The sequence below is a fragment of the Carcharhinus amblyrhynchos genome, chromosome 28 (assembly GCF_965287045.1).
Source record: "Carcharhinus amblyrhynchos chromosome 28, sCarAmb.v2.hapA, whole genome shotgun sequence".
Taxonomy (NCBI): domain Eukaryota; kingdom Metazoa; phylum Chordata; class Chondrichthyes; order Carcharhiniformes; family Carcharhinidae; genus Carcharhinus; species Carcharhinus amblyrhynchos.
This window is the reverse complement of record NC_137351.1, coordinates 4422797-4437929: the sequence shown is the minus strand read 5'-3', so window position 1 is coordinate 4437929 and position 15133 is coordinate 4422797. Positions and strand designations below refer to the sequence as shown.

The 15133-nt window shown below is 44.9% G+C and overlaps 1 protein-coding gene across 1 annotated transcript in view; it reads left to right on the top strand.

The window, feature by feature from the left end:
• LOC145359671 (NT-3 growth factor receptor-like) overlaps positions 1–15133 on the top strand; it is a 760567-nt gene that overhangs the window by 378219 nt on the left and 367215 nt on the right. Inside the window, exons 7-8 of the mRNA XM_080214410.1 lie at positions 5633–5774; positions 7609–7908. Of these exons, the coding sequence (XP_080070536.1) occupies positions 5633–5774; positions 7609–7908 (442 nt within the window). The remainder of the gene's footprint in view (positions 1–5632; positions 5775–7608; positions 7909–15133) is intronic.

Sequence of the window (15133 nt, the reverse complement as noted above, 5' to 3'; positions counted from 1 at the left end):
AAAGGAAAAAACCGACTGTGGTTTAAAAGCAATGAATTCCAATCTTTTGAAGCTTCCCCTCATAGTTCCTATCATACTGACCGTGCTGTTCTGATAAGCTAATGTTAAGAAAGGTAGTGCAGGAATAGAAACAAAATCAAGCTTAGAATTCACTGTTCCCTTCAAGTTTGGACTGCGAATTGGCCAAGAGAAATCTAATGTCAATGATATATCATTCAGACACATGACAATGGTAGACTCGTGGGTAGCACAGTGGCACAGTGGTCAGCACTGCTCCCTCACAGCACCAGGGACCTGGGTTCAATTCCAGCTTTGGGTGATTGTCTGCGTGGACAGTAAGTGGTCTTAGAACACTAGGTTTATTTTGGTAGTATGAGTTTTCGGAGCGGCGCTCATTCAGCAGGTGAGTGATGAAGGGGCAGTGCTCTGAAAGCTCGTGCTACTAAATAAACCTGTTGGATTTTAACCTGATGTTGTAAGACTACTTACTTTGTCTACTCCAGTCCAACACCATTTATACACTCCCCCCCATGTCTGCATGAGTTTCCTTGGGTTTCCTCCCACAGTCCAAAGATCTGTTGGTTAGATTGACTGGCCATGCTAAATTGCCCCAGGTGTCAGGGGGAATAGCAGGGTAAATAGGCGGGAATAGGGCTAGGTGGGATTCGTGGCGGTGTAAGATCAATGGGCTGAATGGCCGACTTCTACACCATAGGGATTCTATGATTCTATTCTATGTTCTGTGAGATGACTAAGCATTTTTCCAAAAGTAAAGACAGAGTAGAAATATGGAACTAAAAAAGACAAATGGAGGCCAATTGACTCATCTGCCAGAATTTTACTGCCTTGCCTACCCGGGGCTTGTAAGATCCCACCCGAGGCCAACGGAGAATTGGGGCTGACAAGGCTGTAGAATTCCGGCCATTGTATCCATACTAGCTTTTCACTCGAGCAACGCGTAGCTCTTTTAAAAAACTGGTATGTCTCCTCACAGCCCTGTGCTTTCCTTTTAAATATTCCTTCAAATATATATGATGTGGCAATGTTGGCGTTGGACTGGAGTGAGCACAGTAAGAAGTCTCACAATATCAGGTGGCTCACCTGGTGAAGGAGCAGCGCTCTGAAAGCTTGTGATACCAAATAAACCTCTTGGACTTTAACCTGGTGTTGTGAGATTTCAAATATATACCAAATACTCCTTTCAGACATTGACCTTGCGCTCTACAGGAAAATGAGCATGCCATGTTCCAGCCATTCTCCAGAAAAAGAAACGTCTACCTTCAATCTCAGCAACAGTTTTGGCACAAGCATGTCACAAGTTCATCTCATAGGATGCGAGTAACGAATTGTGTTGTCTGCGATGTTAGCTGGTTTAATGGTTTGTGGGGAAGACAAGGATGTTAACACTGACAGAGTGTGTCCTCACCAACATTGCACATTGAGATTTCAGCCATTCACAACCATTTGAAATAGCCAATCAAATTCCTACAAAGATCAAAAGAAACATTGAAATTAGAAGCAGGAGGAGGCCATTTGGCCCTTTGAGCCTGCTCTGCCCTTCATTATGATCATGGCTGATCATCAAGTTCAATATCCTGATCCCCCTTTTCCTTCCCATATTCCCTTTAGTCTCAAGAGCTATATCTAAATACATAAATATTTTGGCATCAACTACTTTCTGTGGTAGTGAACTCCACACATTCAACACTCTCTGGATGAAGAACTTTCATCTCAGTTCTGAAAGGTTTACCCTTTATCCTCAAACTGATCCCCCAGTGACCCCCCCCACTCCCCCGGCCAATCAGGCACATTCTTTCTGAATCTACTCTGTCTAATCCTGTTGGAATTTTATCAGTTTCTGTGAGATTCCCCCAGAAACCTCAGTGGTCATTTTTAGAGACAAGTGATTGCTCATTTTTGTATTGATTATTCTCCTGCAGCTTTAACACTCCATTGTACTGTCGTATGATGGATAACGTACACTGCTGAATCTAAGGAGTTTCACTTTTCTTTGTCAATTGGTGTTCATTGAAGAGGTAGAGGAGGTCTCTGCAATGACTGCCTTCATGACAGAGTGGCACGGTGGCACTGTGATTACCACTGCTGCCTCACAGTGCCCAGGTTCAATTCCAGCCTCGGGTCACTGTCTGTGTAGAGTTTGCACATTCTCCCAGTGTCTGCATGGGCTTCCTTTGGGTGCTTCAGTGTCCTCCTACAGTCCAAGGATGTGTGGGTTATGTTGATTGGCCATGCTAAACGACCCTAGTGACAGGGGGATTAGCAGAGTAAGTGTGTGGGGTTACAGGAGTAGGGCCCAGGTGGGATTATAGGCAGTACGGACTCAATGGGCCAAATGGTCTCCTTCTGTACTGCAGAGATTCTATGATCTGAGAGCTGAGTGCTCTGAGATCCGGTAAATGACAGTTTAAAAGTTATGTAGCATCTGCCCTGACATTTAACTTTATAAAAAAATTGGACTCTAACTGGATGCAGATACACATCCTTCTGCATGTTGGAGCGATCATTCCATTCCTCCATTTGCTGTGGTCTCTCACGGAGGTTGTCTAATGAGTCTGATTGCACTGTGACTTCCTATCAATGCACAATCCTCTCACTGGGCTGTATCCCTTCTACACTGAAGAGCGAAGCAGAGTCACATTACGGGACTCAGTATCATTGTCCCCCGTGCAATCATGGAAGTGGATTAGTTGGGTCCCAGTGGAGTCCAAGTAATTACATCTTCTGTACACAATAGGCACCTGAATGAATGTTCAAAAAAAGAATCAAGTGATTATTTGGCATGTTGGAGAGGGAACGGCTGGAATTGCATCAAATCTTCAGAAAGTTTTATCCTTGACAGAGAAAAAACAGCTTCCTGATGTTCAGATGATGATTTTCAAACTGTCTTTTGTACTAAGTCCCTGGAAATATCGATTCAGTCCTTGTCTTCCTAAATACAATGCACACAGCAGAGTGTCCTCTGTTGACGCTACTGTATTCTTATCAGCTCGAACAACAGGACCATGTGCTTGTCAAGTAATACCGAAAAACATGCTGGTTAGGTGCATTGGCATATGATTCTCCCTCAGTGTACCTGAACAGGCGCCAGAGTGTGGCGACTAGGGGATTTTCACAGTAACTTCATTGCAGCATTAACGTAAGCCTACTTGTGACACTAATAAATAAACTGGTGTCTTTTATTGTTACTGAAGCAGTATAATTAACATCGTGGTTGTTTTAATCTGAACTAATGCAGTGTTCTGTGGTTATAGTGTTTTGGTGTGTAGAGCTTGTTTTCGGGTAATTGCCAGGTCAGTGATGTGACTGGGGACTGCTATTATTGATGTGGAGATGCCGGCGTTGAACTGGGGTAAACACAGTAAGAAGTCTGACAACACCAGGTTGTCCAGTACTCTCCATTCACCTGACGAAGAGGCAAACCTCGAAAGCTTGTGAGTTTCCTAACAAATAAACCTGGTGTTGTCAGACTTCTGACTGCTACTATTCTCAGAGCATTTTAGTTTTAGTTTCGGTTTTCAGAATCTGCTTGAAGCTGAGAGAGACAGCAGTGTTGGCCCCCTCACTGCAGTTCATAAAATCGCAGAACCCCTGCAGTGCAGAAGGAGGCCATTCAGCCCATTGAGTCTGCACCGACCACAAACCCATGCCCTATCCCGATAACCCCACATATTTAACCTGCTAGTCCTCCTGATAGTAAGTGGCAATTTAGCACGGCCAATCAACCTAACCGGCTCATCTTTGGACTGTGCAAAGAAACTGGAGCACCCGGAAGAAACCCACGCAGACACGAGAAGAACATGCAAACTCCACACAGAAAGTAACCCGAGACCAGAATTGAACCCGGGAACCTGATGCTATGAGGCAGCAGTGCGAACCACTGTCCCACCATGCCACCCACACAGCTTAACTTTCACCAATTATGGAGTTGGATGTTCTGTTGTCTGGGTGGCTTCTTTTTGGAAGCTGCCAGAGTCTGGATTTACCTCCTCTGATGTTTCCCTGTTTGAAAGATATATCCTTCCCTGAAAGCTGCTGCCAAGTTCACCGTGTAGAAATGTTACTCAGCTGGAAATCCGGCATCACATAACCATACTTGTTTTGTGTTAACTAATGCTGGAGAAGGGTGTATGTCTGTGAGATATTGCTTTACATTGGAACAACCGAGATAACTAGCTGTTATTAGTTATACTGTGTAACGTTTAAGTCTTGTAACTGGTAAAAGTTATGCTACGTGAGCGGCACAGTGTTTAGCACTTATACCTCAGAGTGCCAGGGACCCGGGTTCGATTCCCGGCTTGGGCCACTCTTTGTGCAAGTCTGCACGCTCTCCCCATTTCTGTGTGGATGCTCTGGTTTCCTCCCACGGTCCGAAAGACATGTTGGTTAGGTGCATTGGCCATGCTAATTTCTCCCTCGGTGTAACTGAACAGGCACCAGAGTGTGGTGACTAGAGGATTTTTACAGTAACTTGATTGCAGTGTTAATGTAAGCCTACTTGTGACATGAATAAATAAACTTAAAACTTAAATAAACTTTGTTCTGATAAAAGCTTCCTAGTGGGTCTCTTGAGTCATACCTGGAGTGAAACACCTTATGCTCACCAATGCTAAAATCAAAGGTAAAACCCAAGGGCCTGTGCTAACTTCATAAAACAGCTTGGAGTTTCTGGCCTGAGTCTTAACCATGAAAAACATTGCTATGTTCCAGCATAAGAATCTGTAGACTTGTCACGCAGAAGATATAACCTTGCAGAAAGATGGGGAGCAAGGGCAGATGCAGGATTACTTAGGGAAAGAGATGGAAAATCCAAACGGGAATGGGGAGATAATGAGCTCAAGCACTTGCTGGGTGTCTGACTGGCTTCTTTTAAAATGTTCATTTTATGGGCTGAACCAGCTTTTATCTCCTGTCCCTAGCTGCCCTCCATTTCAGAGGGCAGTTGAGAATCAATCACATTGATTTGGATTTGGATTCACATGGAGGCCAACCTGGTTAGAACAGCAGATTTCCTTCCCTAAAAGGACATTAGGGAACCAGATGGGTTTTTTGCAACAACTGACAATGGTTTCATGGTCATCATTTGACTTTTCATTCCAATTTTTACTGGATTCAAATTCCTCCATGTACCATGGTGGGATTTGAACCCAAGTTCCCAGATCATTCACCTGGGTCTCCGGATTATGAGTCAAGTAACAGTACTGATGTGCCACCACCTCCCCCAGAATGATTCTCTGTGTAGGCTGGCATGGGTGAGGAGTAACGCATTGTGGAGGGGACCGATGTGAGTGTGATATTAACTTGCCTCATCCAACCCAGTCTCAAGTGTTCCTCAGAATATCTTCGGCTCAATTCGAGAGGCTGATTTTTCTAAAATGAGTCTGACTTGCAAATCTGGGCAAAAAAGACAAGTGACTGCTCTGATGTACGAACAGCGCATGAATTTATTATTTGTATCAGAAGTAAACTGTGGGGGAACGTGATAACTTGACCCAAGGCTTCATTTCCTGTAGTTCTTCATCCTCAATAATTACTCCCAGCGATTGCCTGGATTTCCTGTGTTTGACTCAGGCAGGAATTCTTAATGTTCTTTATTTTCTTTCTCTCTCGCCAGACCAATAATAATCTGACTACCATCTCCGCGGTGAACCTCACACTGTTTAATGTTGATCAGGAGGATAATGGGAAGCTGTTGACATGCATCGCGGAGAACGTAGTGGGGATGACAAACGCCTCGGTGCTGTTACACGTTTACTGTAAGTACATTTTCAATCACAGCTTATTCCTGTAAATGGGCACAGACAGAGTTCCAAAATTCAATATTGAGCTTGAGGAGTGAAATGATTGAATCTAGATGGGAGATGCTTCAGGTATCATAGAATCATTGAATCCCTACAGTGCAGAGGAGCCCATTAGCCTATCAAGCCTACACCGATAACAATCCCACCCAGGTCCTATCCATAACCTCCCCCGTATTTACCCTGCTAATCCTCCTGACACTATTTAGCACGGCCAATCAATCTAACATGCACGTCTTTGAACTGTGGGAGACAAACGGAGCACACAGAGGAAACCCACACAGACATGAGGAGAATGTGCAAAATCCACACAGACAGTTACCCAAGACCGGAATTGAACCCGGGCCCCTGGCACTGTGTGTCAGCTGTGCTAACCACTGTGCCACCGTGCCTGTATACCTGGAAGGGGGCAAGGTTTATAGGGCTACGGGGAAGAGCTAAGACAGATATGATGGGCCAAATGGCCTCCTTCTATCCTGTATGATTAGAGTCGTCATGATTTTGTTAAGGCTTTTGGTCCTCAGCCCACAGATAGATGGGCCTTTTTTTTAACATCTTTTTCTAAGGTAGTCCCTTTGGGTCAAGGGTGAGTTGCTTCCACACTGACAAACAATGAATTCTCAGGTGTCTGAAGAATCCAAATTGTGACCCACAGTCTGTGTCACAAGTTGGGTAGACAGTGATTGGAGGAGTGGGGGGATGGGGGGGGATCTTTCGGGTAGTGGGAGGGTGGGGTGTCCAGCTTGCTCCTTACGCCAACGATCTTTGGTTTCAGCTTTCTCTCTGTGATGCAACTCAAGGTGTTCAACTCCTTCCCAGACACTTTGCCTCCAATTCAGGCACTCGTGGGCCAGGGATTGCCAGGTGTCACTGGGGAGGTTGTACTTTCCTCAAGGAGGTTTCGAAGATTCCCTCAGGTGTTTCCTCTTCCCTCGCGGGGCTCGCTTGCCCTGTTGAAACTTTGAGCAGAGGGCTTGTTTCGGGAGTCCCGTGTCAGGCATGTGGATGATGTGGCACCGCCCAGCAGAGCTGATCAAATGCAGTCAATGCTTTAATGCTGGGGATGTTAGCCTGAGCGGGAATACTGACAAGGAATGAAGGGCTCGTCCTTCGATGGTATTGAACCCCCAACCTTTCAGTTAACAGCCAAACACACTAACCAATCACAGAAACTGATATCACCTGAATTGAAATTCCACCAGCTACCATGGTGGGATTTGAGAGACATCACAAGAACATTTGTCTGAGACTCTGGATTATAGAATCATAGAATCCCTGCAGTGCAGAAGAGGCTATTCGGTCCATCAGGTCTGCACTGACTCTCTGACAGAATATCTTACCCAGGTCCTCTTCCATGTCCTATTGCTGTAACCCCATACATTTTACCATGGCTGATCCATCTAACCTACCATCTTGGGCCATTAAGGAACAATTTAGCAAGGCCAATCCACCTAACCTACACATCTCTTTGGACTGTGAGAGGAGCCTGAAGCACCCGGAGGAAACCCACACAGACATGGATATGTCAACTCCACAGAGACAGTCACCCGAGGCTGGAATTGAACCTGGGTCCCTGATGCTGTGAGGCAGAAGTGCTAACCACTGTGCCACCGTACTACCCATTACTAGTAAAGTGATATTATCACAAATCCCATGAGCCTTAGTGATGATCAGACAGTGAAGCTATGTTCAGGGGAAATGTAGTCATGGATTTCAGGCACTGTATCAACCCCTCACTGAAGAGTTTCTGTAATGAGCTCATGTGCTTTTTTTTTACTTTTTGCACTTACAGTTCCTCCCGACATTAAGGAGTTAACGGAGCCCGAACAGCGTCACATGCATTGCATTCAGTTCACCGTCTACGGCAACCCCTTGCCCACCATTCACTGGCTGCACCGGGGTCACCGGCTGAATGAGACTGACTACATCAAAACCAAGGTGTACGAGGAGTCCTTGGATTGGCTCCATGGCTGCTTGCTCTTTGACAAACCCACCCATTATAACAATGGGAACTACACCCTTGTGGCTGAAAACGACTTGGGAACTGACACGGAGACTGTCTACGCACATTTTCTGGGCATCCCCTTTCCCGGTACGTATCCTGGCTGTTTTCATTTTACCCCCTGGGACATAGGCACAAGCCAAGACACCAGGCTGACTTAGACTTGGCCATTGAGGCTCATAAAGAGAGAGAAGAGACTGCTTTCCATTGGTTCATCAGGGCCCATTGCTGCGTAACAGACACGACTCAACCCATGAGTTGATCAACTGTGAGCTTGATCATAGAAACTCCTACAGTGCAGAAGGAGGCCATTCAGCCCATCGGGTCAGCACCAACACCACCCAGGCCCAATCCCTGTAACTCCACCCCACTAATCCCTTTAACCTACACAACTTGGGACACTGAGGGGCAATTTAGCATGACCAATACATCTAACCCACACGTCTTTGGACTGTGGAAGGAAACCGGAATACCCAGAGAAAACCCATGCAGACACGGGGAGAATGTGCAAACTCCATACAGGCACTGACCCAAGCCGGGAATCGAACCCAGGTCCCTGGAGCTGTGAGGCAGGAGCGCTAACCACTGTGTCACCGTGCCACCCTGGGGTGGGTCTTGAAGGAAAGTAAATCTTTTCAAAGCCTGTCTTCAGAAAGATAGTAAGAAGTCTCACAACACCAGGTTAAAGTCCAACAGGTTTATTCGATAGCATGAGCTTTGGGAGCACTGCTCCTTCAACAGCTGAGCCTGTGGTGTCAGTGGTAGCCATGATGGGGAGATGCCAGCGTTGGACTGGGGTGGACACAGTAAGAAGTCTCACAATACCAGGTCAAAGTCCAAGAGGTTTATTTGGTAGCACAAACTTTTGGAACGCTGTTTCTTCATCAGGTGCTGTGAGACTTCTGACTGTGTCTACCCCAGTCCAACGCTGGCATCTCCACTTCAGAAAAATAGATAGAGTTTTGTGTTACTGCAGGAAAGGTTAGAGTAACAGGTGAGTCAGTAGTTGGTAAAACATAGCAGGACACATTGTGATCGGTTTTAACATAGATTTCCACTAGAAATTGCAAATTTGGTCCAGTCACCCTGAGTCTATAGTAACTTCAGTATGAAAATCCTTTCTTTTCTAGTGGAAGAATAATTAAAATTAATTTTCTGCACATCATGGACAATTACTCAAAGGATGCTATAACCTTAATGAGATTGTTAAAGTAATGTGATTTATAAAGGGAATTTCTTGGTATTTTCAATATTCAGGATTTATCTTGTTGCCTTAGCTGTTAGGGCTAACTGGGGCTATTAGAATTTTCATTCACTTGTAGGACATGGATGTCGCTGGCTGGCCACAATTATTGCCTATCCCTAATTGCCCTTTCGTAGGTGGTAGTGAGCTGCCTTCTTGAACAACTGAGTGGCTTGCCAGGCCATTTCAGAGGACAGGTGAGAGTCAACCACATTGTTATGACTCTGCAGTCACATGTAGGCCAGACCTGGTAAAGATGGCAGATTTCCTTCCCTGAAGGACAGTAGTGAACCAGATGGGTTTTTTTTTCCGATAATCAACAATGGTTTCTTGATCATCAGTGGATTCTTTATTCCAGATTTTTTTTATTGTTGAATTCAAATTCGGCCATCTGCTGTAGCAGGATTTGAACTCAGGTCTCCAGAGCTTTAGCTGAGTTTCTGGATTAATTGTCTAGCGATAATAGCACTAGGCCATCACCTCCCTAAATGCAACCTGGAGTGTAACAAACCAAGATTTGCTGGTAGCACGAGCTTTCGGAGCACAGCACCTTCATCAGGTGAATGCCTCTGTAGATGTCTGATGTTGCGATCAAGGGGCAGTTTTCTGAAAGTTCCTGTTGGACTTTAACCTGGTGTTGTGAGACTATTTACTGTGTCCACCCCAGTCCAACAATGACATCTCCACAGCAAGATTTTTTGATCAGATCCTGAACTGTGCTTGTGGAGACCGTCAATGGGAAGAGATTAGTGATAATAGTTTGTTGAGGAATGCCTACAGACCAAAGTATCTGTACTCCCAGGGGATTTGCAGATGTGTAACATGCACGTCTGAGATCTGACCAGTTTTTAAATGTTAAGATTTGTGTTCTGAATTTAAAGTTATTTTGGAATTTGTTGGAGAGCCAAGCTTACCTTCCGTCATATTTTTCACCAAACAAAAACTAACAAGATCAGAATGTTTCAATGAATTATTTTTGAATTATTGCCCGATACATGGAATACCACTTTTTCAGTTGCTGATGGCACAAAGGTAGGTCAGAAAGAAAGTAGTGAAAGAGGACATAAAGAAGACAAAAATGGATATCATAGAATCCCTACAGTGCAAAAGGGGGCCATTTGGCCCATCAAATCTGCACTGACAACAATCCCACCCAGGCCCTATCCCCACATAGTTACCCTGCTAATCTCTCTAACCTATCACATCCTGGGACACTAGGGCTGGTTTAGCATGTCCAATCAACCTAACTCGCATATCTTTGGACTCGGGAAGAAAACTGGAGCACCCAGAGGAAGCTCATGCAGACACAGTGAGAATGTGCAAACTCCGCACAGATAATGGCTAAAGTCAGGCATCGAACCCGAATCTCTGGAACTGTGAGGTAGCAGTGCTAACCACTGTGCCACCGTGCCCTCCCACAATTGATGGGTTAAGTCAGCAGGCAAACATCTGGCAAATGGAGTATAATGTGGGAAAATGTAAAATTATCCATTTTGGCTGAAAAAAAAATTAAAAAGAAGCACATTAACTAAATGGTGAGAGCTGTGACATGCAGAGGGATCTGGGTGTCCTAGTGCCTGAATCACAAGAGCTCAGTATGCTGGTATAAGATGTTATATAATCAGGAAACGTAATAGAATGAGATTGTTTACTATAAAGGGAATGGAAGAATGAAACTATGCTTCAGTTTTATGGGGCATTGGTGAGACCACACCTGGAGTACTGTATACAGTATGGCTTTCCTTATTTAAGGAAGGATGTAAATGCATTAGAAGCAGAGGAGAGTGATTAGCCTAATATCTGGAATAGGTGGGTTGTTCTATCAGGAAAGGTTGGACAGGCTGGACAAGAATCCACTAGAGTTTAGAAGAGGAAGAGGTGACGTGATTGAAAGCAATAAGATCCTGAGGGGTTTGGATAGGGTGGATGTGGAGAAGATGTTTGCTCTTGTGGGGGAATCTAAAACAAAAGGCTCTTAAAAAAAAAGGGGCTGGGAATTGCTGCTCTTTCACGCCCCAACGCTGCTGCAAGCAAGGATGGAGAGTTTGGCGTTCAGTCAAATCTCTGTTCACTGTGGTGGGACCAGAGAATCTCATTGATGTGAATGGCCGCAAACTTCCATCCAAGGAGTCACACATTTGAGACAGATGAGGAGAGATGTTTTCTCTCAGAGGGTTTTGAGTCTCTGGAACTCTTTTCCTCAAAAGGCAGGAGAAATTGAGTCTTTCAACATTTTTAAGGCAGAGGTAGAGAGATTGATAAGCAAGAGACTGAAAGATCTTGGGGCAGGTGGGAATGTGGAGTTCAGGTTACAATCAGATCTTTCTACTCCTAATTTGTATGTTAAACACATTTTTATGCAGTGGGTTTTTCCAAGTCTTGCTTGGAACTAGTTAAGATATTACAATGTACATATAATACAGGAATATAATGTATAAATGTGCAAGGATGCAGAGTGCACTGATAATCCAGGGGTGAGTATATGTGTGTATTTATACAGCCCAGGCACATGGTGTACACTTGACAGTGTCCAGAGCAGCGGGATGCCGGTAGGTGCTACGTCGTGTTGAGTGATGCATAATCAACTGGGCTGGACTTGAAATCAATCAGTAAAATGATTAGAAGCTATCGCACAGTTGCATAATTGCATTCCCTTCCCACATGATCCGGTCTGTGTATTTTTTAATCTTGCTGAATGCCTGAAGTAAGGTTCTATGAGTTCCTTTTAATTTCCTGTCAGGGAGATATAATGTATCACGCTTCAGTATCTGCGGAGAGGACAAATGCAGTGCTGGTGAACTCCATTTACTGAACGTGTAGCTTGCATCAACACTGCTCTAGTTTGAGCACAAGCTGCAGAAATGTTTTCCCTGATAGTCTCTGTGGGTTTGTCTCTAATTGGTTCTAGATGACTTGCTTCACATTTTTACTGAGTCATTAACAGACCTTTCACCTCGACGGTAAAGCTTCATTACTCGTGGCTCAGATTGGCATTGTCAAAAAGCCGTTTGCATATGCAGCACCTCGTTACACTGTCTGGCAGTAAACTGAGTGTCATGGCCAGGAGAGAGTACCTTACACCCACATACGCACATGCTCCCGCTGATCGTAGAGTACTGAGATTGTAGATCTGATCTGATTTGATTTATTATTTCACATGAATTGGGATAAGGTGCGCCCTACAGTCAAAACATACTGTTCATAGAGTACATGGGAGAAGGAAAGGAGAGGGTACAGGATATAGTGTTGCAGTTACAGGTAGGGTGAAGAGAAAGATCAGCTTAATATACAACAGAACCGTTCAAAAGTCTGCTGGGAAGAAGCTGTTCTTGAGACAGTTGGTAAATGTTTTCAGATTTTTGTATCTTTTACCCAATGGAAGAAGATGGAAGAGAGTATGTCTGGGTGTGTGAGGTTCTTAATTATGCGAATTTGATTTGATTGGATTTAATTTGTCACATGTATTAGTGTATAGTGAAAAGCATTGTTTCTTACACGCTATACAAACAAAGCATACCATTCATAGAGAAGGAAAGGAGAGAGTGCAGAATGTAGTCTTACAGTTATAGCTAGGGTGATCAACTTAGTGTGGGGTAGGTCCGTTCAAAAGCCTGATGGCTGCAGAGAAAAAGCTGTTCTTGAGTTGGTTGGTACGTGACCTCAGACTTCTGTATTTTTTTCTCAATGAAAGAAGGCGGAAGAGGGAATGTCCGGGGTGCGTGGGGTCCTTAGTTATGCTGGCTCTTCTTCCGAGTCAGAGGGAAGTACAGATGGAGTCAGTGGATGAGAGGTGGTTTGTGTGATGGACGGTGCCTGCAATCTCCGTATGAGTGAGCTAACTCTTATTAGTTGATAAAGTAAGTGAGATAGAAACATAAAGAACAGGGGGAAAGAGTAGGCCATTCAGCCCACCGAGCCTGCTCTACCATTCAGTATGATCATGGCTGATCCACTATCTCAACACCATTCACCTGCACTCTTGACACCTGTAGAATCTAGAAATCTAGAGTCTAGAAATCTGTCTATTTCCTTCTTAGATATATTCCGTGCCTTGGCTGCCTCAGCCTTCAGAATTGCACCTCTTTCAGAAGTTTCTCCTCATCTTAGCCCTAAATGGCCCACCCCATATCCTGAGACTTTGTTCTAGACCCTCCTCCAGCAGGCCCCTCCACCCCGTGTCTGAACCCGTTTTAAATGGGCTTGACACTGTGTTGGGGCTATTGTCCGCGCAGTGCCAAAACAAAGCAGTTTAACCATTTCCTCCAGGAATACCTTGCTGCTCCCATCTGAAGCCAGTTGCCCTAAAGTCACACTCACATCCTGCTATTCACAAAGGCCTCAGGAGTTCAAAGCCGGAAGCAGAGCGGCTGCCACAGTATGAAGCACCTCAGATGGATCAGACAGGTTATGGAGATGCTACATCTAGTGGAGATTGAGTGGTGCTTACATGCCTTTCCCAACTCCAATCTAACAGGCGGTCATTAGGATGCCAATATATCCCAAACCTCATTTTCCCATCATCAGTTTTTTTTGTACATAAGAACATTAGAAATAGGAGCAGGGATAGACCACAAGGCCCGAGCTAGCACTGGCACTCAGTCTGCTGACAGCTGATCTTCTTCCTCAACTCCACTTTCTTGCCCACTCCCATATCCTTTGATTCCCTGAGAGACCAAAAATCTGTCCATCTCGGCTTTAAATGTGTTCAACAATGGAGCATCCACAATCCTCTGGGGTAGAGAATTCCAAAGGTTCACAATCCTTTGAGTGAACGGATTTCTCCTCATTTCAGTCCTAAATGATCACAGAATCCCTACAGTGCAGAAGGAGGCCATTCAGTCCATCGAGTCTGCACCGACCACTGTCCCACCCACCCTATCCCCATAACCCCTTGCATTTATCCCAGCTAGTTGCCCTGACACTAAGGGGCAATTTCGTATGGCCAATCCACCTAACCTGCACATTCTGGAGGAAACCCACAGCAGACACAGGTGGTGGAAATTTACTGCCTCGCCCATTCGAGGCTCATGAGATCTGCCCGAGGCCAACGGGGAATGCCATTCTATGAGCCTTGCCCGCCCCTGCTCCTTGGTAGGTGTGCCAGGAAAAATCTGGCCAGGGAAAAATGTGCAAACTCCACACTGACAGTGACCCAAGCTGGAAATCAAACCTGGGTCTCTGGTGCCGTGAGGCAGCAATGCTAACCACTGTGCTGCCCCTTATCCTGAGACTGTGTCCATCTACCCGCATGTCTTAGATTTCCCATCAGGAAAAGCAACCTCCCTGTCGATCCTGGTCAGCCCTTTCAGAATCTCAAATGTTTCCACATCAAATCTTGACACAGGAATCGGCTGTTTGAAAGGGTTTCTGCTGAATGACTGAGGGATGCACTGTTGAGTATTTGCCGTGTAAAGATTCCTGCGATTTTCGCTGCTTTCCTTCTCCCTGAAAGTACAGACTTTGTGAATTGGTTTCCACTGCAAGCACATGTGCTCTTTGCATTCACAATGAACAGCACAAAGCCAGATTATCTGATCAAATTTTAGTGCCGGTGGTGGACACATTTGCCGTTACATTTTCCCATCTACCATCTGCGCTTCTCTTGCACGCATCTCCGAGGTGGCAACACAGCATCATCGACTAACTTAAATTTTTGTACGTTTGTACTTCACACCTGGTCAATCTATGCACATTGCACATGTGTACCCCGGAGGACACTTGCTCTCTATGTTTTGCATGCTCTGTGTATGTGCAATCTGTGTATTGGATGTATGCTATACAGAAACATAGAAACTAGAAGTAGGAGGAGGCCATTTGGCCCTTTGAGCCTAATTTGCCATTCTTTAAGATCATGGCTGATCATCAAATTCAATATCCTGGTTCCCCCTTCCTCCCATATCCCTTGATTCCTTTAGCCCCAAGAGCTATATCTAATTTATTCTTGAAATGAGACAACATTTTGGCTTCAGCTATTTTCTGTGGTAGTGAATTCCACACATTCACCACCTTCTGGGTGAAGAAATTTCTCCTCACCCCAATCCTAAAAGGTTTATCCCTTATCCTCAAACTATG